Source organism: Gadus morhua, chromosome 5, assembly GCF_902167405.1.
Source record: "Gadus morhua chromosome 5, gadMor3.0, whole genome shotgun sequence".
Taxonomy (NCBI): domain Eukaryota; kingdom Metazoa; phylum Chordata; class Actinopteri; order Gadiformes; family Gadidae; genus Gadus; species Gadus morhua.
The window spans coordinates 18,097,582-18,122,110 of record NC_044052.1 but is presented as its reverse complement, the minus strand read 5'-3'; the positions used below and the strand labels follow the sequence as shown (position 1 = coordinate 18,122,110).

The 24,529-nt window shown below is 47.9% G+C and overlaps 3 protein-coding genes across 6 annotated transcripts; 1 reads left to right on the top strand and 2 right to left on the bottom strand.

Moving 5' to 3' along the window:
* The first annotated feature begins 306 nt into the window (after positions 1 to 306).
* On the top strand, positions 307 to 3,874 carry si:ch211-10a23.2 (GLECT and Gal-bind_lectin domain-containing protein). Its single transcript, XM_030356905.1, has 4 exons — positions 307 to 480; positions 920 to 1,005; positions 1,951 to 2,131; positions 2,596 to 3,874. Exons 1-4 carry the CDS (start codon positions 454 to 456, stop codon positions 2,737 to 2,739), a joined length of 438 nt encoding a protein of 145 aa, XP_030212765.1. The 5' UTR covers positions 307 to 453; the 3' UTR covers positions 2,740 to 3,874.
* A 333-nt stretch (positions 3,875 to 4,207) lies between these two features.
* Positions 4,208 to 10,178, bottom strand: plek2 (pleckstrin 2). 2 transcript variants are annotated; one of them, XM_030356885.1, is made up of 9 exons: positions 9,915 to 10,178; positions 9,135 to 9,299; positions 7,362 to 7,549; positions 6,986 to 7,077; positions 6,294 to 6,481; positions 5,624 to 5,725; positions 5,357 to 5,380; positions 4,990 to 5,068; positions 4,208 to 4,537 (listed from the first exon to the last, which is right to left on the bottom strand). In XM_030356885.1, exons 1-9 carry the CDS (start codon positions 9,960 to 9,962, stop codon positions 4,410 to 4,412), a joined length of 1,014 nt encoding a protein of 337 aa, XP_030212745.1. In that variant the 5' UTR covers positions 9,963 to 10,178; the 3' UTR covers positions 4,208 to 4,409. The 2 variants fall into 2 exon arrangements, with proteins under 2 accessions (XP_030212745.1, XP_030212744.1); XM_030356884.1 differs by having other exon boundaries at positions 5,297 to 5,380; positions 9,915 to 10,171.
* Positions 10,179 to 12,756: 2,578 nt separating this feature from the next.
* Positions 12,757 to 24,084, bottom strand: tc2n (tandem C2 domains, nuclear). Of its 3 annotated transcripts, XR_003976797.1 has the most exons (12): positions 23,646 to 24,084; positions 23,356 to 23,547; positions 22,417 to 22,593; positions 21,978 to 22,054; positions 20,827 to 20,899; positions 19,669 to 19,769; positions 18,414 to 18,530; positions 17,393 to 17,584; positions 15,607 to 15,721; positions 14,226 to 14,425; positions 13,653 to 13,869; positions 12,757 to 13,527 (listed from the first exon to the last, which is right to left on the bottom strand). XR_003976797.1 is itself a non-coding variant. In XM_030356874.1 (11 exons), exons 1-11 carry the CDS (start codon positions 23,707 to 23,709, stop codon positions 13,759 to 13,761), a joined length of 1,419 nt encoding a protein of 472 aa, XP_030212734.1. In that variant the 5' UTR covers positions 23,710 to 24,084; the 3' UTR covers positions 12,757 to 13,758. The 3 variants fall into 3 exon arrangements, 2 of the variants coding, with proteins under 2 accessions (XP_030212734.1, XP_030212735.1); XM_030356874.1 differs by having other exon boundaries at positions 12,757 to 13,869; XM_030356875.1 differs by having other exon boundaries at positions 12,757 to 13,869; positions 20,827 to 20,896.
* Positions 24,085 to 24,529: the final 445 nt, after the last annotated feature.

Genomic DNA, 24,529 nt, shown 5'->3' with positions numbered 1-24,529 from the left:
ACCACTTATATAGTATATTTAATTTAATATATTTAATTTGTAATAATAATATAATGTATAATATTATTTAATGGAATATAAGCCAACATTGTTTTTATATATATTCTCTTTTTAAATGTAGGAATTTCCGTTGGCTTATGCTGTGACACCCACACCCACATTTCCCGTCTGTGACTATCTTATTTTATCTTATCATAAAACACAAGTTTTGATTTAATGAGAGATTCTGTTTGATTGGGTCTTGTTTTATTATTTTAGTAAACTGACCTCCTTTTATTCGGGTGTGCGCAAAAAGAATGACTTGCGCCACGCCCCGTCGCATCGCCTTCTTCCTTGATGTAGGAGCTTGTCTCTATGACAACAGCGAGGCGGAGTCTGGAGGAACATAACGTTATTCACGCTTGTCTCCATCGGCATCATCACTGATCGAGATACAGATAGATATCCCCTGGAATGGAAGACACGGACAAAAAAGACCATGTACGTATCGCCGTGTGGTTTGAACTTTTGAAAGAGCGATGCATGCTAGGGTTTTTGGGCTAGCATATGTGAGTTACAGTAATTAAACAGCTAATTCAGTGAAGGGTGTAGCCTGTCTGTGCAACGCAACGGCCTCCGATAAAAGTAAGACTTGTTCGGTTCATGCATTGTCAACGAGATTTGTTTAAATTAAACGGACCGGCCTTTTGTTCTCGCCGGAGTCAGGGCAGAAATGCGCAGAGGATAAACGGAAGGTTGCACCTGTTCTCACTGCGATGGGACGATGAGCTATTTTAAGAATTAAACAACAGAGTATCCCCGGAGGGGACATTAATCACGTCGCTTTTTATAAACCTTGAACCTGTATGCCAGTTAATGTTTAATGCAATGTGAGTCCGCTGTTGGGTGAGATGAACGTGTCGTGTTGTATGTATTGCAGGGGGAATATAGCGGAGTAATAAAGGGCGGGCTGCGGCCCTCCATGAAGCTGGTTGTGATGGGGATCGTTAACAATAAACCCAAGAGGTGAGCGCGCGCACACGCACGCACGCACGCACACACACACACACACACACACACACACACACACACACACACACACACACACACACACACACACACACACACACACACACACACACACACACACACACACACACACACACACACACACACACCTGTGTTCCAGACCGGTTTCGGACGTTTTATAGACATAGGATTTAAGTGCCAGGGTCAGGGTTAAGTCAGGTTGCCTTGTGCAAATGTTAGACACAGAGAGATAGATACAAATATGAATATATTGATATAAATTGCATTTATATGAAAGAATCAATAAATCTAAAATGTACTTGATGTTTAATATATGTTAGGGCATACAGGCCTGTATTTTCAAATATCAAACTTTGAGTTAGAATTTGAACCCCACATCAGACATGATCAATATGACATGATACAGTACAGAGGTAAATGTCTTGCTCTGAATTGTAATTCTTACTATCTATGGAAAACTTGTTTGAATGCAAGGTGTTGCATGTCTCAGTTAGCATTGGTTGAAAAGAACAGTGTCTGATTCAGAGAGACAGAGAGAGGGAGAGAGACAGAGACAGAGAGGGAGAGAGAGACAGAATCAGTGAGAGAGGGAGGACAGAGAGATATAGGACAAGAGAGAGAGAGACAGCGGGAGAGAGTCAGGAGATGGCACTGTTGTACTAATGGATGTCTTGTAATCGTAATGTGTGTGTGTGTGTGTGTGTGTGTGTGTGTGTGTGTGTGTGTGTGTGTGTGTGTGTGTGTGTGTGTGTGTGTGTGTGTGTGTGTGTGTGAGACAAAACTTCTAGGTTATGATCAGAATAAGTAATCCTTACTAATATCCCAGTCTATATTCCATCAAATGACCAGTGAAATAAAAGACGCTGTATGTATTGTGTATGAAGCCCCTGTCGTCTCCTCCCCGGCTGCCTGGCCCAACAGCATGGAGGTGGTCGTGTCCAGTTCCCCCCAGCAGGAGGAGCCAGAGGGCGACGTGGGCCTCCAGCTGAAAGTCAACTTCCCGGATAAAGCAGTCCATCGGAACGCCCGACTGGCTGGGAAGTGGGGTCCTTCCGAGAACACCCTGTCCTACTTCCCCTTCACCGCTGGAGAGTCCTTCAAGGTGAGGCCGGTCCTTCCAGTTGGTCCCGTCTGAGAAGATTACTTTAGCAGGAAGCTGTCTCTCATGTCAGACTAGCCATTAGGCTTAGATGTAATGATGATTTGTTAATTTTAAAATTAAAGTGAAAAATGCAGACATTCAGATAATGACAGGAGTCGGCTTTTAGTGTCTCGAGTGAAACAGATAAAACCAATGTGTGGGAGACCCGTCCCGTGACCGACCTGGTCCCCCGGGCTGACCCACTGCTGGGTCGCGAACCACAGGTTGAGAACCCCTGTAATACAATTGAAACGCTAGGCAATTTCTCCTCACTGCTGGGTCCCTACTTACCCTGTGCATTTATATATTTACCTCCATATCATTCATGCTGTCTGTATTTGAATTCACTGCAGGTTGCTTTGTATAGACGCCCGCCCTGAACTATTTGAGTGACCTTTGACCCCATACCTTCCTTCCCCTGACAGATGGAGATCGTCTGCGAGCACCAGCAGTTCCGCATCCTGGTGGACGGCCAGCCGCAGTTCAGCTTCACCCACCGCCTCACGCCCCTGGCCTCGCTCACCGCCCTCAGGGTGGCTGGGGATCTGCAGCTAACCAAGGTGGCCTAACCCAGACCCTGATCCTCCCAGCCAGACCCCCACCCTAGCCCTGACCCACGAAGACCCAGAGCCTGACCTAGACCCCGCCCTAGCCCTGACCCCCACAGACCCAGACCCCAGCCCTGACCGACCTAGACCCTAACGTAACCCCTGACCCCAACTTAGACCGACCCTAGCCCTGACTTTCACTGACCCCAACCCTAACCTTGACCTAGACCCTAACCCTGACCCCAACAAACCCAGACCCAAAACTCCTCAGACCTCCTCCGTAACCCTGCCCCCCACGGACCAGGACCCTTACCTCCCCTGACCCCAACCCTTACTTCCCCTGACCCAGACCCTAACCCTGGCCTCCACATGCCGGGACCTTAACCCTGACCTAGACCTACCACAAATCTACCCGAGGAAGAAGTTGGAGTCCAATTAGGTAACGAGTCCAATGCGGATGTTGGTGGGTCCGACCCAAAGTGACGCCTGCCTTGTAATCCCGTTTTAAAACGGGATTAGTGCCTCACTAGATTACCTGCAAGGGGAATTAAACCCATTGACTGAATGTAGGCCTAACAATTTGTCAGCGTGTCGGTGCCCTCAATTCGCCGCGGGGAATGTGAACTGAATTGTGTGAATTTGAGGAATTAGCATTTGTTGTTAAATTGCAATGATGAAATCGAGGGTGTTGTGCTAGTGACTAAATAATTGCTGAATCTGTCTAAGTACTGTGAAGTGAGACTAATGAAGATTAATAATTGTAATTCTGTAATCCTGCACAAAAATTGAGTGCAATCTCAAGTTTGTCTGAGGCTAAATTACTGAAGCACTTTTATTTACAGTGACACGAAGAATGATGATTGTGAAATCAGTTGAATCAGATAAAATTGGATTCAGTCTGTTCCCAACTTTACACCCGAATATATGTTTATGTAAAACTAAATAGGTGCATGGAAAGAAGATAGTTCCTTCTGTTTTGTCAATAGGCCTCCCAAGAGGTTAAATAGCATTTTTAATCCTTCTATGTTTACTGGTTTTAGCTTTGAAAAAGCTGTATTTTTAACACTGTCCATGTAATCAATACCTAGCACTTTTTTTGATCGGAATGTTCCACTTGTACTTGACTTCACGGCAATAAACTGTAATTTGTTTGTTACGCGTCTCCTAGTACCTGAAAAAACAGTCATCGTTAGGCAACAACATGTTTCGTGTGCTTCCACATAAAAGCTGAGGTTTCCTAACCGCAAGGGTTGCGCCCTTCAGTTAGGGCCAGCAGGTTGGCTCCGTGGCCAGCACAGCGCTAATTATGAGGTACGAAGGGATAGGAAAAAGGCTGACGTTAGCCGTAAAGTCAGCGGGCGTGCGGTCCACCTCCCTTGGTGGGTTTGTTGGCCCCTTAGAGGCTGTCAGGGAGGAACGTGCAGCATGTTCGCACATGCACACAGGTCGTTATCGGAGTCACGCTCCATGCATTCCAGAGCAGTCAGCGCAGGTTTGATTTTATTTAATACAAATATTAAATACGACTTAATAATAATAATACATTGCATCCGACATTCAAACGAAAGTCGCGGATTGACATTGGGCATGAAATATATTTTTTCTTGAATTGCTACATTACTGCATTCATGGAATGCATTAGTCTACAGTGTTAAGAGTTAATGGATCCTAGGTTTGGACACGCAGGGGGTCTAGACCTCCTTCCTGATGGCGTCGATCCAGGCCATCTTGTCGGCCTGCGTGGGAGCCTGGATGTAGTAGTGGGTGTTGGACTTGGTGATGATCTTGAACAGGTTGCCCTGGACTTCACCTTTGACCCCTGTGGAGGAGGAAACGGACATGCACGGTTCACGGTGATGGCGTTAGCACTAATGAGGTGGTATGTTTTATTGAGTATAGTGTACACTATTAAGGAGAGAAAGATTTTCCTAAAGCGTTTTTACAAAATTCTTAATAAACAATGGTCATAAATTATTATTAAATCATCATTGCGTGTGAAGTTTAACCTAGGTAAATACAGTGATAATAAAAAAGGAGAAAATAATCAAAATAACTACAAACCAAGGAATTAATTCCTGCATTAATCCCCAACAGGGTTAGTACTAAACCAAACCCTAGACCAATTTACAACTAAGTTACTCTCAATTTAGCAAGGTAATGCCCCCAGAATTCACATTTAATTGAATTACATGGGTGTTTTTTCTCTTTTTTCCCTCTAAAACTGATATTCGGCCCAAATATGTGGTCTAGAGTTCCGGAACATTGACTCACCTGACGGTACACCGTTGTCATGGAGAGCTGACACCAGACACCCCCGGAGGGGGAAGCCGCCCGCCGGGATGACGTCATTCTACCATGTGACCCAGCAGACAGGAAGTGAACGAGACAGAGCAGAGACGACAGTGACTCGTTAGTGACCGAGCTGTGGGCCTTGTTCACCTGCAGCGGCCATCTTGGTTCCAAAACGCTAGCCGGGTGATGGAAGTGAGTGCGGAACTCTGCATTCGCTTCCATCAACCTGCTTGGCTTTCAAGATGGCAGCCGAGATGGATCCAAGATGGGGGAGCGATGTATGCACCTTGCTGGGGTCGTAGTAGTGTAGGAAGGAGGGCTCAGAGCGCAGGACAAAGAGACGCACCTTCCAGTTCTTTCTCTGGTGGCCCTGTGGAGAGGAGAGGAGGAGAAGAGGAGGAGGAGAGAGGAGAGGAGAGGAGGGGAGAGAAAAATAATCAAATATAATCAAAACAGTAAAGAGTGTAAAGGGATAGAGTAGGAGTACATTTGGGTAAGGTAGAGTAGAATAGAACAAAGTAGAATCAAAAGTGAAGAGTTCAACCCCGACAAATTCCACCATGTGTTTATTGTGCTGTTTTCATTGTGAATAGTGATGTTAGCTGGTCGTTACCTGTTTGAGCAGGTAGCCTCTCCGGGTCACATGACCGCTGAGTTCCACCGCCGCCAGCGACGTCTCCGCCTTCACGCTGCCGCGCTTCTTAAAGGTCTCCGCCTGCAGAGGAACACAGAGCGACACCACCCTCAACACCACCTTCAAACCAACCCTTTCTGACCCCATTTCTTGCTTTTGGAAACAGTTACGTCCCCATCCTTAACTTTTGTTCATCTGCTTCAACACAAAGAAGTGAGAGTGAGAATGGGGCATTGGTATCGATGTCCTACTGAACGTTATCACATCACTCTACTGCACACACTGAGGGATTAGCACTAGCAGTTTTTATTCAACTGATGTTTAAGAGAACTTTTAAGAGGTTTTAAAAGTGTTTGCAAATTGTTGCCTTGAATGGATCCTACAATTTCTTATGTCAGCAATCCTCGCGTCTCCTTATGCAAATCAAGGACCCCAGAGTGGCCCCGGAGCCACGGTTGGGAACCACTGGTCTAGTGGTTGAGGTGTTCAACCCCCATTAGAAAGCTCCCGGGTTCGATCCCCAATGTCCACACTAGTCTAACGTGTCTGAACCCCTTCAGTCACAGAGGAGCACACACAGGAAGTGGTCATCATACGATGAAGCAGTCTTCCTCAACACCCGCCCCCCCCCAGTGTCCTAGCCACTCACGAAGCAGTAGAGGGCGGAGGAGTCGTCCAGGAACTGCTCCGTGAGGCCGGCGGTCCGCAGCGCCTCCACGCTCCGGTGGCCCAGCGGGCGCACAAAGCCCTCCTCCATCACCGCCGACGCCAGCGTCACCGCATCCGCCCGGCTCAGCACGGCCCCCGAGAACACCAGCCAGTCCACCACCGCCGAGCCTGCGGGGGGCCACAGCCTCGTCTTCATCCTCATCACCATCCTCATCATCGTCAGCCTCATCCTTATCTCCATCATCATACTCTTCATCCTCATCATCACCATCATCATCCCCTACATCATCATCCTCTACAATACATCATCATCCTTAGTCTTATCATCATCATCCTCGTCTTCATTATCCTTATCAACGTCATCATCATCCTCCTCCTCATCATCATCTTCAGCCTTATCATCATCTTCATTATCATCCTTATCTTCATACTCAGTATTATCATCATCCTCATCATCATCCTCATCATCATCAGTATCATCATCATCCCCTTCATCATCATCCTTATCAACATCCTCCACATCATCATCTCACTCATCCTTTCTTTATCATCATCAAAATCATCATCATCTTCTTCATCATCATCATCATCACCCTCATCATCATCCTCATCCTCATCCTCCTCCTCATGCGTTCTGAACCCTTCTCTCTTTAGGACCCGGAGGAGACGGACCTGAGAAGCAGTTGCTGTAGGTGCTGCCTTGATCAACGTGGTTGGTCATTTTGATGCCACTGTGGACGTCATACATGGAGTCCACCACCTGACTGGAGAAAGAGAGAGAGTATTACCATGACTGGAGAAAGAGAGAGAGAGGGGAGAGACTGATCAAGAATGAAAGAGATAGAGAGAGCAAAAGAGAGAGAGACCGAGAGAGAGAGAGATAGCGAGAGAGAGAGAGAGAGAGAGGGAGGGGGGGGGGGGGGGGGGGGGGGGGGAGGGAGAGGGAGAGGGGGGGGGGGGAGAGAGAGAGAGAGAGAGAGAGAGAGAGAGAAACCCATCCGAATGCACTTCCATTCACACCTCTCCGTCAGTCCACAGCTCCCCGTACCTGAGGTTGATGTCCTGGAGGTGCTGCTGGGTGGAGGTGGGGTCCTGGGGGCCGACCGCCCCCCCGTCAGCCTGACGGAGGTCCTCCACCGCGCCAATGATGGCGGCGGCCCACTCATCTCTCTCCTCCCGGGAACACGCCTCCAGGAAGTGATCCACTGAGCTCTGGGTCTTCAGTTTGAACACCAGCTGGGACCGGATTGGGATTGGGATTAGGATTAAGGTTAGGTTTCGGACCAGGGTTAGGATTATGATAGTGTTAGGGTTGGGATTAGGTTAGGATTAGATAGATTAGGTTTGAATAGACGGGACTGGATTTAACTACTAGCCGACATGTAGTCTGGCTGCGCTAGCGTCGGATTCCACCGCTACTCCTCCCCTTCCTGTTGCTGGCTTTCCAGTATTGTGCTCCCCCTCAAACTCGGAAACTAGGCAGTATGGCGAGCTTTGAAGAGGACTTTGACGGCGCTGTAAAGCTAGCATGTTTGGCTCTTTCCGCCGAAAATTGCAAAGAACTTCAAAAGATTTGCTTACAGCAATTGCTGAGGAAGAAAGATGTTCTCGCCTGTTTTCCAACCGGCTATGGCAAAAGTTGTATATATCAAGCGTGGCCTATTGTGTGCAGCGGGCTAGCAGAGGTAATGTTCAATTTGACCTCGGAGACTTGTAAACACAGTATTGTGTCCTTTTATATAACTATAAAAGGATCTTCACATAGGCGAAATACATCTTTGATCGTTTTTTGTGGCGTTTGCGGTTGGGATTGAGCCATCTCAATGACAGCCTCTGAACGTGAAGACGCTCCATCAAAATAATTTATCCCCCGGCCGGCGGCACTATTTTGCATGGACACCGCTGCTGCTTCCCGGGGTTAGGGTTAGCCCCGCCACGGACGATTGTGATTGGTTTAAAGAAATAAAAACAGACAAGCCCAGTTTCCCCCCGGATAGACGGCTCTAAATAGCGTGGTTCCAGACCGTTCTACTTGCTGTAGTTTGGTCTGGCTTTGCGAGACTGGACGACATGAGATTAGATTGGTTTATTTTTTAATTTGTTTATATAAATTTAAATCTTTTTTTTAAATGGTGTTATCCTGTAACACATGATACACTGGTTCAAATTATAATTTATTTAACAAAATTGTTCGGTTGATGATTAATTGATGATTAACACATGATTAATTATTTACACATGGTTTAAATATTAACTTCCTAAAAAGAAAGTTTGCACTGTGACTAAGAACTGTTTCGAAGAAGGTGCAAGAGAATCCGGGAAGCAGTAACACAAAACTGAACTAAACCCTGCAGAGTGAGAGATTATAGATACAGAGATTATAAAGACTACAGAGGTGTACTGAAAGTTCACCCACACACACACAAACACAAACGCACAAACACACACGTTGCGTAGCCACAATCTCATGTATCTAAAACCTGACGTGTTGAATTCGGAGACTGCCATTTGTTATATGAAATATAAATGCCATACTTAAATATGTACTCTGGTGTCCTGCTGCTTCTCTGCACTCTGTTAAACTGTGGTTTTATGAGGAATTTCAATTCTTGTCTTTACTCAAACTCAGATAGTGGGCTGTGATGACTCCCAGCCTGACTGCAGATGGAGGCGTCTGCTAGGTGAGCAGATATAAATGGATTCCCTCTTTCTGTCCTTTCACCAGTCACCTGTTTCACCAGCAGCATCTACACGTTGGGTTTTATAATGTAAACACATCCAGCTCCCCCCTGAGACCCCCTGTTAGGTGTGTGTGACTCACCGGGCGGCTCTCGTTCTCCAGGTAGGGGCATGTGACCTCGCAGCCCCGCAGCATGATCCGCCCCCGCTGGCACGAGTCCCGCTTGCTGCCCTCGTACTTGTAGTACAGCAGCTGGTCCGGGGTCAGCACGAACCAGCGCGCCTTCCAGTTACGCACCAGGTGACCCTGAGAGACAGACAGGCACCATGGTCAGACAGACGGGCTCCAGGGGACCCTGAGAGACAGACAGGCTCCAGGTGACCCTGAGAGACAGACAGGCCATGGTCAGACAGACAGGCATCAGGGGACCCTGAGAGACAGACAGGCTCCAGGTGACCCTGAGTGACAGACAGGCCATGGTCAGACAGACAGGCTCCAGGTGACCCTGAGAGACAGACAGGCACCATGGTCTGACAGACAGGCTCCAGGTGGCCCTGAGAGACAGACAGGCACCATGGTCAGACAGACAGGCACCAGGTGACCCTGAGAGACAGACAGGCCATGGTCAGACAGACAGGCACCAGGTGGCCCTGAGAGACAGACGGGCACCATGGTCAGACAGACAGGCTCCAGGTGAACCTGGGAGAGAGGCAGTATACTGTAGTCAGACAGACAGGCACCAGGTTGGAGAGACAGATGGTTACTAAATAGTAAGAGACAGACAGAAAACACAGACGGACAGAAAGACGGATAGATGGTTACTAGTCAGACAGAGAGGCAAGACAAGGCCACACAATATTCGACAGAAAGAAGACAGAGAATAGTTGAAAGGAAGTAAAGATGTTGTAATCAAATCCTTACTCTTTTCACCAGAAAGCCCTCTTTTAGCGCCGTGCTCTTCTTTTCCATGGTGTGTTAAGTGTGTTCTGTTCTGCTGAGTACCGCACCCGTTTATACCTGCACCTTTTAAATTACCCCTCACCTCAGACAGGTGAGTCACCGGGTTCAATACTCATACATCCGTGATCGCTTCCCCACCTTAACAGAGATTGCTTCATCCCCCCTTTTACGATCTGATCCTGCAGTGATCGTCTTGACCACACGGTGGCGCACACGCTCTTTGTTTTCAATTTGATAGTGTTCACGGAAACAGACGTTCAACCACGACATTTGTTTTTATGAGGATCAAGATGTATAGAATCTTATGTCTGGTGGTTTGGCCAATGGGAAGGGAGAGAAAGCGAGAGCGAGAGAAAAAAAAAGATTGATTAAAAACCGTTTTTCCAACTGGTAGTTTACATTCCTTCAGGGATCAAAAAGGAAACCCGACCAAAGAAAGTTCAGATGGTTATTTAATTACACAAAGGGAGAGCATCCGCTGGGGAAAGAGGTAGAGACATCGAGACACAAAGGGGGAGAGGGAGAGGGAGAGGGAGAGAGAGAGAGAGAGAGAGAGAGAGAGAGAGAGAGAGAGAGAGAGAGAGAGAGAGAGAGAGAGAGAGAGAGAGAGAGAGAGAGAGAGAGAGAGAGAGAGAGAGAGAGAGAGAGAGAGAGAGAGAGAGACACACACTCACAGAAAGAGAGCGACAGAGACAGAGACAGAGAGGGAGAGAGAGCAATAGAGAGAGAGAGAGAGAGAGAGAGAGAGAGGGAGAGGGAGAGGGAGAGAGAGAGAGACACACACACACAGAAAGAGAGCGACAGAGACAGAGAGGGAGAGAGAGCAATAGAGGGAGAGAGAGAGAGAGAGAGAGAGAGACAGAGAGACAGACAGAGAGACAGACAGAGAGACAGACAGAAATAGAGACACAGCAACCGATAGAGAGAGAGTTAGGGGAGAGAGCCAGTAAGAAACAGCGACAGATAGAGAGAGAGAGTGAGGGGAGAGAGACAGAGAGAAGCGGGGCAAAGAAAGAGAAACGGAGACAGAGCGGGTCGTCTGGTCCTGTGAGGGGCATCGGTGGGTCTCAGCTGGGATACCACCGCTCTTCTGTTTGTGCTCCGGATTACTCAGAGTTCACATCCTGGAGACCGACTGCAGGGGAGCAACACACACACTCGCACACGCACACACACACACACACCCACACACACACACACACACACACACACACACACACACACACACACACACACACACACACACACACACACACACAGGACTCTTTCTCTCCCACAGACAGATGTGGGAAACAATTCATAAACAAGGAGTTGGACGTATCCTATGTAAGCCAGTGTCTACGGTGTAACGAAAACAACGCGTCCCCTGTGTTGTTCCCGCGGTGATATATTCATATATATATGTGTATATATATACTAGCATTCCAGTCGACGCGGTGGTTACTAGAGAGCCGGCGAGCGACAGCTGGAATGTGTCGGATTGGTGGAACACACACACACACACACGCACACGCACACAAACGCGCCCCGGTTTTGGAGTCTTGCACTTTCTGCACGGTTAGGTGAAGAGTGGAGTGTAGTGTGTTGAATCAAGGATAAGCCTGAGGCGGGCCTGGGCTGCCCTCACGGTGACTAAACATTAACCGATCGTCAAACAACAGTTGGAGAGAAGCAGACCGCAGGACACTTGTACTGCAGATATACGAGCAGCTTTGACGCAGATCGCTCTGCGTTTAGGAGCTCGCCGTCCGGGTCACATGCTCATGTGCAAACACGCGAACAGGCGAGCACGCAAACACCAAAACACACTGTCACACACCTTTCTGTTGTCTTGGGATGCCTGGCTGGGGTATTGTTCGCTGGAGTTTGTGTGCGTGCGTGAGTGCGTGTGTTCCTCTGCATGCCAAGGCCACAGCTGGTCGACATTGAATGAAGCCCAACATCTGGGAAAGAGATTATCTTGTTTGCTGTTGATTTTCACTTCAGATCATGAGTTTCAGTTTAATTTGAAAACACTCATGTTCTAATAGGATTCAGGGATTGATTCGTTTTCCTTTTTTCAAGAATCCAGCCCCGTTAGGAAGAGTTTAATATATCGGCTATATATATTTTTTCCTTTCAATACAAGATGGAACTTGTGATGAAGACATAGCCGGTATATATTTCGTTACTCAATAAACTCAACATTTCATGAAAAAGGAGCAGCTTCCAGTAAGTCTCACAAGATACATATCCAAACCGCCTGTGTCATAAAATACAAGAACCTCCAAATTTGAAAGCCTCACCTAGCCTGAGTCTGTCTGATTGGACTCTGGGGCTGGGGGAAGCTGCACACCTGTTGAACGTTGAGTGATCAATGATGCACAGGTTAAACCAGCTATCCCCGTCCAGTGCGTCCACACACACACTCAGGGAGATCTGCTCCAAGGCAGCAGGTTATCTCCTGCTCCGGATCATTAAACCCAAACTATGCACTAAACGGGTTCCAACACCGCCACCCTGCGTTGTTACAGAGGAACCGGTAAACGTCACCTGGGGGCCGTCTAGCGTGCACATGGTGGCAGACTACTCGACTGCTCTGCAATCTTGGAATCTTCCAGTGTTTACAGGTAGATGGGTCATTTGCTCCGCACCTCAATAAAGAAACTCAGGATCGAGTTTTATGATTGGACGACCTAGTGGTCAGTAGCACTAGTGTTTTATGATTGGCCGGCCGGCTGCCCGGACTTCCGATTTGTTTTATAACCCGTCTCTCGTCTCGACGTCAAGTCGACGTCACAAACACAATGTTGGGGAAAAGGCGTTCCAATTAGCATTTTATTTTTATTTTCAGTCAAAACATGTTATTTTACAATGAGAAGAACACAACTTATGTTTAAGATTCTACTAGAAACATATCACTTCATCACAGCCTCCCCCCTCATTTATCTCACAATACATTACAAATATTACTCATCTACATATATATATTAAAATATCTACATATATCCAATATTTGGCTTTATTAAATTCAAATGAAGGCTATTTCAGTAGCTAGCAGTTGATTAAATCTGTGCACATCATTAAAATTGCTTTTGTTTGAAAAAGCTTCTGGCTTAGACCTGCCACACTATATGAGAATGAACATGTGTCTTTAACGCAGCTCCTTGTTAGGCAATCGATAAAACAAGTGTTTTGTGAATGAGTTCATTATCAATCATCACAAAAAATACACCCTCTAAACCACACAGACGCTGATAAAAGTCACAATGGTACCAGAAGCGGCGTCCACGTGTCGACGTGTACAAAAATACATTTCAGCCATTCCGGGTACGTCGTATTGTTATACCAATATTAACTTGGTACTACATAGAACAAAATAAACCAGAGCTTCTTTGATTTGTGTTTCCATTTGTTCGGCACTGTCTCAACCGTTCGGTATTCTTCAGGGGTTTCGTACTATTTACAAATCGCACAATTCGGTTCCTCGCAGTGTTTAAGAAATGTTCCGCGTGGTGTTCACCACGATGCCTTGGGTCGCTGCGACTGGGCAGTAGATTGTCCAGCTAACTAACCCCGCAGATGCGGGCTGCAGCTGTACGGTACATACAATAAAAACACATACAGCAACAGTAAAGTATGCACAGTGACAGTAGAATACGTACAGTAACAGTACAGTATGTACAGTGACAGTACAGTAGGTGCAGTGACAGTACGTACAGTGAAAGTAGAGTATCTACCGTAACAGTACAGTGACAGTACAGTACGTACAGTACAGTACGGACAGCTGGGTGGGATCCGAGGGCGGTGGGCCGAGGGGTTTGACCTACGACCTGCTCAGCCTGTGCCAGGCGGCCACGTGGATCTCGGGCTGAGCCAGCGTGTTCCTCCACTGCTCGGCGGCCGCTGGGTCCGCGCTGTTCAGCCCCAGCAGGACCTGTCCACCGCGGGGAAACGGCAGTCAATACAAACTGTCATGGTATGGAATGAAACAAATAAATAAAAACATAACTCACTTGTGATTCACATATTAATTACAAATGGAGTTATCAAAAGGGTTGAGGCGAAACCCCTCCAAAAGGGAAATCAAGCTAGGGAAACAGATTACCATCTGGGGTCAAACCCAGGCACTGCATTTTCCTGCTGCTAATGCTAATCGCAAGCTGCTAATGCTAATGCTAATGCTAATGGCCACCGGCGTGGTCAGCATCTTCCATCATTAGAGCTAGCATTCCTGCTCCATCACCCTGGGCCTGCTGTGGTGCTGAGCCTGTTGCCCGCGGCGACGCTCACCTCTCCCAGGTACTGCTTCCTACGGACGGAGCTGCGGCTGTACAGTTTGACCGCCAGCGTGGAGTCGTGGTCTAACGGCGGCAACAGGAAGTGGAGAGTCTCCGCCCACTGACAGGTGCCGTCTGAGGCCTTCAGGGCCTTGGTCTTCTTGGTCGTGGTTGGTCGCTCCAGCCGCTGAAGCTCCACCTTCACGAAGAACACTGCGGAGGGGGCGGGACATGACAGGAGCTCAGTGATGGAACCTTTCCTTTAGAGGACCACGCAATGGACACGCAGAGACGAACACTGACCGACACACACACAGAGACTCACACAGACGGACACACAGACGGACACACAGTGAGACGCACACTGACAGACACACACACGAACACACGGGACTCACACTGACAGACACACACGCACACGGACGCACACTGACAGACACACACGGTCGGACACACCTGTAGATATACACACTCAAACTGATACCAATCGAATTACTAATAAATGTGTTACACCCCCCCCCCCCCCCGTAGACACAGACTCGAACTTGAGAATTGTCTGATATTTCTGAATAAAAAACTGACCATCCAATCATAGCATCTAGCAGACCATTTTTTTTATAATTTGTGGAAGCTTTTTCAAATCCATACATTTTAAATTTGTTGTATTTTGTGACCAATTCTTGATTTATTTTGCAAACTGGATTCTTTGTCATCGGGGTCCTGCATCATCCTGTAGGATTTAATACTCAACAACTCAAAACTCACCTCTTCAAACTCGCACACAACGTCTAACTGATCACTGTCTTGATGTTTGTTTGTTTTGTCTTTTTTTTGTTTTATTTCTTTATTTCTTTATTATCATTATTTTTCCACAATGTCTGGTTTTTAAACGATTTATGATTACTTTATGTTCTGTAAGGTGACCTTGGGTGCCTTGAAAGGCGCCTCTAAATTAAATGTATTATTATTATTAATAACGACCAGCTCTCTGTGCATGATCCCTTCCTTAGCAGCTGGAGAAGTTAGCGGTTAGCAGTTAGCGCTTACAGGACGTAGCAGCTAGCTTAACTTGGCAGCTACGCTACCAGAACTTAGCAGCTAGCTGGACGTAGCAGTTATCCCAACTTGGTGGCTAGCCAAAGTTAAAGTCCAGCAGGACTTTAGCAGCTAGATAATAATAATAATAATAATAATAATACATTTAATTTAGAGGCGCCTTTCAAGACACCCAAGGTCACCTTACAGAGCATATATTCATCATAAATCGTTTAAAAAACAAAACATTGTGGAAAAAAATAAATAAATAAATAAGTAAATATAATTAAAAAAAAAAAAAAAATTAAAAAAGATGAACTAGATTAACTTAGCGTCTAGAAGAACTTAGCAAGACGTACCCTGGGAGAGGGGGGAGGAGTAGGTGGGGAGGTTCTGGGCAGCGATGACCTGCACCTGGACTCGACTGCTGACCGCCTGGAAGCACGTGGCCACATGCAGCTCCGCATGGCACACCTGGAGGGAACAGTGCATGGAAAACACGGAATGTTTGAAGTAGAGTTGGTGGCGGGGAATGTTTGTTTTGGTTGCCTAGCTACCAAATATATGTTTGGCAAAACAAGCTGAACACATATAACTTTATTCAGGCATGTGTTGCTAAGGGCAGTAGCTGGGTTAATGACAGAATATTATGGAAGATATTTTTATGATATATTATAGTTCCATATATATTTATTTGTTAGTATTTTATACATATGTTTAGCTTAGTGTCTAAATCTCTGGGGCCCAGTGGCCAGTGATCGAGGGCCCGGAACTGGCCCGCGGCCCGGTGGTTGAGAACCACTGTGTTAAGAGTGTCAGGCTTTCTACTCAGAACAGCAGAAGAAACTTGACAAGAAATGAACAAACAACTCTGATGATTCACGCTGATCCATTTGATTGATTGATAACTGGGTTTTGTGGTCCAGAGACATTTTTGCTAACCCTAATTCCCTCAAAAAGGATCCTTTAAAGTAATTTCCCATTTTTACAAATGTGTTCTTTCTCATGGGTTCTTTCACATAACTCCTCTGAAATAAGTTCCTCTGATTCCACCAACTACTCTTTTCATGCCAAGTTTCCCTCAAATTCATCTATTCAAGCGTGATGGCTCTGGGAGCACCGACTGAATAAAAGCAATTTTAAAAACACCAGCTATTTGCACTAAGTGTTCACCTGGAGGTCATCAACCAATCGGGGACATTGGAAGCGTAGCTCCGAAGGCGTAATGAAAAGTGCAATTCCTCAACTGTGGAAACAATAGGACCCCCCATCATGGTGCGTCACGCACAGGCCGGGCCGTCCACCCACCCAAACACTCTGGCTTTGACCTACTTTCCACACCCCTCAGTTGTTTTCCCCACTATCCGCCCACTCTTATTTGCCAACTTTCCAGTCAAATTCTCCCCCGTCTCGGCTCTTGTTTTTCCTGTTATTATGTAACGGTGTGGCTGTGTCCACACGACGCTGGCACCACCGCCGCCAAGCGCAGCCGTTAGTTCCTGGTGGCACGCACTCCGGTTTTCCCCCGGCTTCATGGGGACTGACTGTTGTTTTACGTTTAGTTTGTGTTTACAGGGAACACACACGAGTCAGGTTGTAAAAGCCGATTGAGGTTTTGGTCCACCGGTGTGAGGGTGGGGAATCGGTCTTAAGGAAAAAGGATGCAAAAGCTTCCAGTAATCGCCAGTCAAAGATGGTTTCCTCTTCCAACATGTGGTGCTCAGATCTGAACAGGTGGCGTCTTTGTTCCGGCCCTATTGCGCTACAGTACTGCGGAAGGCAGCCATTTAACGGTAGGCTTCACCAACACCTCCTGATCATCCATCTCATCTCCAGGCTTTTTTGTCTTAAGAAACCTGGAATCTATATTGAAGGTTTGGGTCAAATCTGAAGAACATTTGGTTAACCCAAATCTCGCACAGGAAGACGGCTGACATTGGGGATCGAATCCAGGACCTTTCGGCTTGAAGGGGGACATTCAGAATGCTACAATAGGTTTTGATTGATGGATATTAGATAAATAAAAGCGTCCACCAAATGATGCATACTTACAGGTAGGGTAGGAAAGAGATACCAGCCAGCCTAAACTAGGTTTAGAAAAGATCCAACCAAAATGCTTTAAAAGATACTTGGGCTGCCACTCACCGGGGACTTGGAGGCGGGGCGTAGCTCCAGCCAGTGCTCCGTCTCCTGGGGCCCTAGTCGACGCAGTGGAAGGACACACTGGGCCACGGAGCGCTTCTTGGGGCTGAGGGTCTGCAGCCGAAGCACCAGAGCACTGCTGTGCAGCTTCTGCAGCCGCAGAGCGAACACAAACGTCTCCATGAACTCCACGTCCTGGGATAGGACGAGAGAGAGGAGGGGGCGGGGGTAAGGCACAGAGGAGCAGGGCAGTGGTTGTTGCGTATCGGACTGTGAAGGCTGAGACAGGGATTCTCATTGGCTGACTGGATTGTGATCGTACTTAAGTGCGGAAAAGGCAGTTGGAACGTAAACAATAACACATCCAATCCTATTTTCACCATCTTGTGTGCATTTTTAAAATAACTTGTTCTGATAAACTCATAAAAGCCGTACTAGATTGGGACACTGGCAAACATTCAAGGAATTTGCCTTTTTGGCCAAGGTTTGAAAAGGCCAGAGATGCTAGCAAGATGCATGACCTGGAGGATGAGAGTTTCTGACTGAGGAATCAACTGCTGAAAGGACCGCAGAGATGAGGCCAGCATAGAGAGATCGGGTTCACTACTCCCCACAGGACAAAAACTACATTACAAGCTGACCGTAACAAGAAGAACTAATGACATCAGTGTATTTCAGCTCAGCTCTAATGGCAGCACATCAATTATTAATGTTTGTGGTTGCATCAGAATTCCTTTTTTCGTAACTGAATACATTTGTGGGTTAGTAAATACAGAATGACGTCTTATCGGTCTTCCCGAATATTCCTTAAGCAAGGCTCTCTTCCTGTTTCACAGCTGATTGATTTGCCGACCACAGCACGGGCCGGTGGTGACAACACACACACACACACACACACACACACACACACACACACACACACACACACACACACACACACACACACACACACACACACACACACACACACAATTTCAGTCGGTGCTAATAGGTTTTTTGTGGGGTGGGAAGTGCGGTGGCTTACCGGAACGTAGTCCTTGACGGAGCTTTTAAACTGGACCGGTTTGGAGGTGGTGATGATCCCTTTGAACTGGATCCTCTGCTGGTCCACGGCAACCCCCGGTAGGGTCAGGTCCGAGCACTGAGCGTCCACACAACAGACATGACTAGTCAAACTGATGATCGCCAGTGAGGTCATGTGACGATTATACCACTTTTTTTCATCTGCATCGTTAATATTTTTCTGTTCTTCCTTGTTTGTCCCTGGGATTAATAAATTACTTCTACGTCTCATTTTATCCAAGCAGTGTTTCAAATTAATTGATTAAAAAATGAATGACACACACATTATTCCCCAATCTGATAAGACTTACATCCGTACATCAGAGCTCTTTCCTGGTCACACCTAACCCCCCCCCCACAGCCCTGCTGAGACCCGATAGGTCGGGGGCCACCTGTGTCCCCTAGGGGCCCGGCTCCCCGGACACAGAGGGGTCTTTCAGTCTGGAGCCAAGCACAATGGAGCGCTTTGTCGCTCTGGCAAGACCCCCCCCCCCCCCCCCATCCCCGCTACCTCCACCACCCCTACCGCCAGCTCCACCCCCACCCCCTCCACTACCTCCTCCACCACTACGTCCACCACCCCCCCCTTCGGGTGGGTAGGTAACCGTACCGGACCCGATCGCCACCTTCTCCACGAACGACTCCAACCCCAAATACCACCACCCCCACCTCCAGCACTACCCCAACGTCCACCACCACCCCCACCTCCAGCACTACCCCAACGTCCACCACCACCCCCACCTCCAGCACTACCCCAACGTCCACCACCACCCCCACCTCCAGCACTACCCCAACGTCCACCACCACCCCCACCTCCAGCACTACCCCAACGTCCACCACCACCCCCACCTCCAGCACTACCCCAACGTCCACCACCACCCCCACCTCCAGCACTACCCCAACGTCCACCACCACCCCCACCTCCAGCACCCATACCTGCACCTCCAGCACTACCCCAACGTCCACCACCAGCACCACCTCCGCCACAACCCCACCTCTCCCGATACCTGCACCACGGCCACCGCCACTACCTTCCTCCCGGAGCGACCACCTCCACCCCCGCTATCCCCCCCCCCCAACTCCACCATCACTATCCCCCCCCACCTCCACTATCCCCCCCCACCTCCACCTCCGCCATCCCCCCCCACCTCCACCTCCGCTGCTGACTATCACCAGCTCCACACCCTCCCCCCCCCCCCGAGAGGCTCAGCCCTTACCTGGACCAGGGCGATCCACACCTGCTCCAGCTTCTCCTGGTAGCTCACCCGGACACACACCTTGCCTGGTTCCCCCTCGTCCCCCGATAGGCCGATGGACTCTGGAAGAGATGGGTCGGGACGTTACACTACCACATCCCTTAGATTATATCTGATATGTCTGATATTTCATTGTCCAATGGGAGTTTTGACAAACAATAGCTGCCGGGGGAGACTCTGTGACACGATGGCGTCAAATTATTTTGAATTTGATTAAAAGTTTAGCTCATGCGTTTGTGAGCAGTGATTGAAGTTTTCACCATCTGTAAATCTTGACTGTACCAAAGAGCAAAGACAGAGGGTGGAAGAAAAACACTGGGATGGAATTTTACCGTACTTTCTAAACTCGCCTCCTCTACTTCCTGGAAAACATTGTAATGATCTAGGCAAGCTTTTCGTGTTTATTCGCAGGTTTGGGTCGTTGACAGAGCCTCTGTTTGTCTATTCCATAAAACCAGAGCCAGAAGGTAACTACGATACGTCTTCAGTCATGCATCATTGCCAGACAACCTGTGGTGTGTTTACCGGAAGAGAGCAGTACCTGTGTGAGAGAGACTGCCTGTTCAGCCAGCCCACCGAAGACGGAGCAAAAGAGGCTTATGCTCTGTACATAAACAGTGACTAAAACGATTGGACAACCCAGCAAGGTTTCACAACACTAGCACACAGCGACACGAAATGGAGAAAAAAAAATCAGTGTTCTTCCGCCAGTTCAAATAGTTCCTCGAGACAGCCAAATGGTTGCCGAGGAACAAAGGCTAGCATACTTTGAGATTGGCGGCGCATTAATGCAAAAAAATGAATTGTTTTGAGGTCATAGTGTTTTAGGGCTTCAGGCCTATCAGATTCAAGGACCCCAAACTCTCCGTTTTATAAGCAACATTCGAGAAAACAATTAGAGACCTCTGCCCTTTCTGTCACAAGGGGCCAGTATGGAGGGGCATCCCAGACTGACTCACACCGTTGCTATGGGAGATCTTGTGTGTGTCAGTGTGTGCCAGTGCATGTTTGTCTCTTACTGCTAAACCTGTTTGCCAGCGGCCCAAACATATTAAAAAATACTGTGTGTGAGGCCAAGTGTTTGCAGTGTGAGGCGTGTTAGTATAATTAAAAAATTACCCAGACTGCTTTGCATGGAGCTCATCATGGAGGAGGTGTTGCTCTGGACGCTGGACACCGAGTCGAACCTCTGCTAACCAATCAGAAAGGGAAGTCAGGACATGAAGCAGGAATAGGGGAAAGTCTCAAACTCGGGGACATACAATTCGAGTCGTCCATGACACACATTCATCATTCTTTTCCTTCTGTGGAGATGGGACCAAAACCGCAGTACTTCCTTCTGAACGGCTGCTTTTTTCGGAGAAGTATTCACACACGTCCATTTCTAGAAACCCTATCAGTTGTGAAGGAGGCGGGGCTGTGACCACTCCAACAGCCACTTATGTTGTTGACCAATGGCTGATTCAGGCGTTTTTTTTAAACTTTTTTTAAAATAGAAAAATGACTCTTGATGTTAAGATCGGTGAATCACTCTCAAGGGTGGAAAGGTCGACTGCAATCCAATCTTGTCATGGTCCATTACCCCGGGAAGGAGAAGCCAAGGCAGCTGGACAGCTGGTATCTATACCCTGGGCTGTGGCCGATCTAACCTGCTGTGACGTCATTCAGCGGTATCGTTCTGTTTATCGCAGCGGCCTCGTAAGGCTATCAAATGTTCACGCTCAGTAATGGCCGATGTGTGTGTGACGGCCAGATACCGCAGGTTTGATACCACCTAGCCCCACGCCCGGGAGAGCCCGCTGGCTCATAGCAGTGCTGATTAAAGAACGATAAACAAAGGCAAGGTTTGGCAACAAAGAAATGGGCTGTGACTAACTTGTGTCGGTTCTCACGCTCTCATCGCTCATCTTTCTCTTTCTTGGTTCAATCTCTACGATAAATATAGACCCCACCCTGCAGACTGACTTTTAACTACTTCTTTTATTGGGATTGGTCTGACTTGGCAACAGCCACGCGACCATGAGCTTGAGCGTTTCCTCAGTGTGGGATGAACACATGGACACTAGCATCACACAGGAAATTAAGCCCTTTAGTTATTAAAAACAGAGGGCAAACACCCACTTCACCGGAGACCGTCCTGGTTCCACCCCAGCCAACCAAAATCAATGATTTACTTTAGACTTTTTCCACATGCTTGGTGATATTAAAGCTATATTTAGCGTCATGGCGGAGAGTGTGTGTGAATACGATTAGATAGAGAGCTGTCCCACCTGCATGCGGCCCAGAGGCCTGGAGAGGTCCATCAGGGAGCTGCTCAGCCTCTGCTGCCCAGCCCTCAGCTCACACACTGGGGGAGGAGACGGGGTCAGTGCCTCAGCAGAGAGACACATCCAGAGACAAAAACGCAGCAGGAACAAACACGCAAGCACACACAAATACACACACACACACACACACACACACACACACACACACACACACACACACACACACACACACACACACACACACACACACACACACACACACACTCAAGACACTCAAGACACTCTCTTACTCTCCCCTCACAAAAACTCTCTTTAACTTACTACAGTTGAACAAGAGTAATAATTCACCTAATTATCAACAATTAATTAACACTATTTTGTAAGCAGGCCCCCCCGTTCAAACCCCTCACCACCATATACAAGAGACCGTTGGTAGGGCTACCTGGGCCTTGAGGCGCCGGGATGCGGTTCTGCTGGAGCGTGTCGCGGCGGGCCGACCCGGGGGACATGAACGCGGCCTTCTGGTCCGGGTGGAAGCTGGTCTCGGTGCTGCCGTAGCCCGGACTTTGGTGGGCCGAGAGCTCTGCCTTCCTCTCTGCGTACCTGATCCTTGCTGAACCTGCGGATCAGACGGTCTGGTTTAAGAAAGCGAATGCCATTCGAACGAATGGCGGCTATTCACGCCAAATATCGAACTTCTTTCGAATTCGTCGAGCGGCAGATAATACTATTTCTGACCAACAGAGGCAGCGCCTTCCCCGTCCGTGACGTCCACTTCACCTCCCTTATACTGGTAAAGTTTAAATAATGTACTATAGTTGCACTAGAGTTGTCACGAAAAGGCCAGAGAAAGGTCTGCTATTGTGTCTTTCCCAACAGAAAGCACCCTGTAGAGGAGCCACCATGTAACGGATCCCCCTATAAGTAAAGTCTTGGCCGGAGATGGAGAGGTGGGGAAGGTTAGGTCCTCTCTCCTTTTCCAAGTCTTTCCTTTGTTTCTCTCCATAACCATTCGCTGCTTTCCCACAGTATAACAGCCTGCTTGTTCATACAATAACGCATTTTCTAAAGCTTAAAAAAAAAGAAAAAAAAGCTATCTCTTATACGCCTTACCAAATGCGTTGAACCTATTTGTCGTTACAACATATTTATTTGAAACAATTTACTGAATAGGGAACAAGGTTATAGTGGTTTACATTGACAATGTTATGCAACGCGTCTTACAAGTGAGGTGAGAGTAAACAATCAAAGCATAAAGATTAAGGCTACATAATAGTCCAAGTTTCTTCAAAAACATAAATAAGGTTTAGGGTTATAACCTTCCGGGCAGTTCCTTTGTGTTCAGATGTCTTTTGTATCGTGAACCGTCTCCGGGACTTACTCTGGGGTCCCGGCGGTGCGTGGGGGTACCCGGGGCCCCGCGGCTGGATGTAGGTGGGCTGGTAGGTGGGCAGGACGAACGGCACCTCGCGCCCGTCCAGGGGCATCTTGGACAGCAGGTAGTCCTCCGAGATCCCGATGGACCGCGGCATCTCCCTGCAGATCTCTCCTTGGGGCATCTTCACCTGGATCCCTGCTCAGCGGCAAAGGGGGGACACAACGAACCGGTTACACGGCGGCCCTGTGGGTATGAACGATAGGCTACGGTGTGGCGGACAGGTGTCCTTTTACCTCGCTTCTCCGGCTCTGACTCCTTGACCAGGTGGTCTTTGCAGCACATCTTGAGGCATTCCATCGCAGCAGCTGAGGAGTTATATGGTCCGATACGATCCGGGTCCTACAGGTGGTCTAGGATCCAGGTCTCTACAGGTGATCCACTCGGTTACAAGGTCGATTCAGCGGAATAAAACCTGCCCCTCGCTGTTGGAGTGTCTTCAGCTGGATTCTGTGAGTAAGTCCATGTTATGCTCCCTTTACGGTCATCCTCCCCCGAGCGACTCGAAACTGGGCCAGGATTGTCTCTTTGCAACACGGTGTATAGCTTTTACTGCATCACTCCTTTATCGCTCTCTCTATCACCGACTCTCCCTTTCTGAGTAGCAAACTCTCTCTCTCCAACTCTCCTCAACAATCTCTCCCTCCCTCTGTCTCCCTTTCAGAGTAGCGCTCTCTCTCTCTCTCGCTCTCTCTCGCTCTCTCGCTCTCTCTCTCTCTCGCTCTCTCGCGCTCTCTGTCACCACTTCTTTCCCGGACTCCAGATGAGCGCTTCCTTCTCATCAGAAGCGCTATTCTGATGAGATCTCTGATGAGATCTGTGTCCCCTAGGAGCCGGGCCCCTAGGGGACACAGGTGGCCCCCGACCTATCGGGTCTCAGCAGGGCTGTGGGGGGGGGTTAGGTGTGACCAGGAAAGAGCTCTGATGTACGGATGTAAGTCTTCGACATCTGGATAAACAGTGTCTGTTTACATTTTATATTTATTTAGTTTTGCTCTTAGGTCTCTGCTCTACTTGTTATCCTCCTATACACTTACTTTTTATTAATATTATTATTATTATTATTATTATTATTATTATATATTTGTATTATTTAAGTCTCAGCTTTCCTACTCGTGTT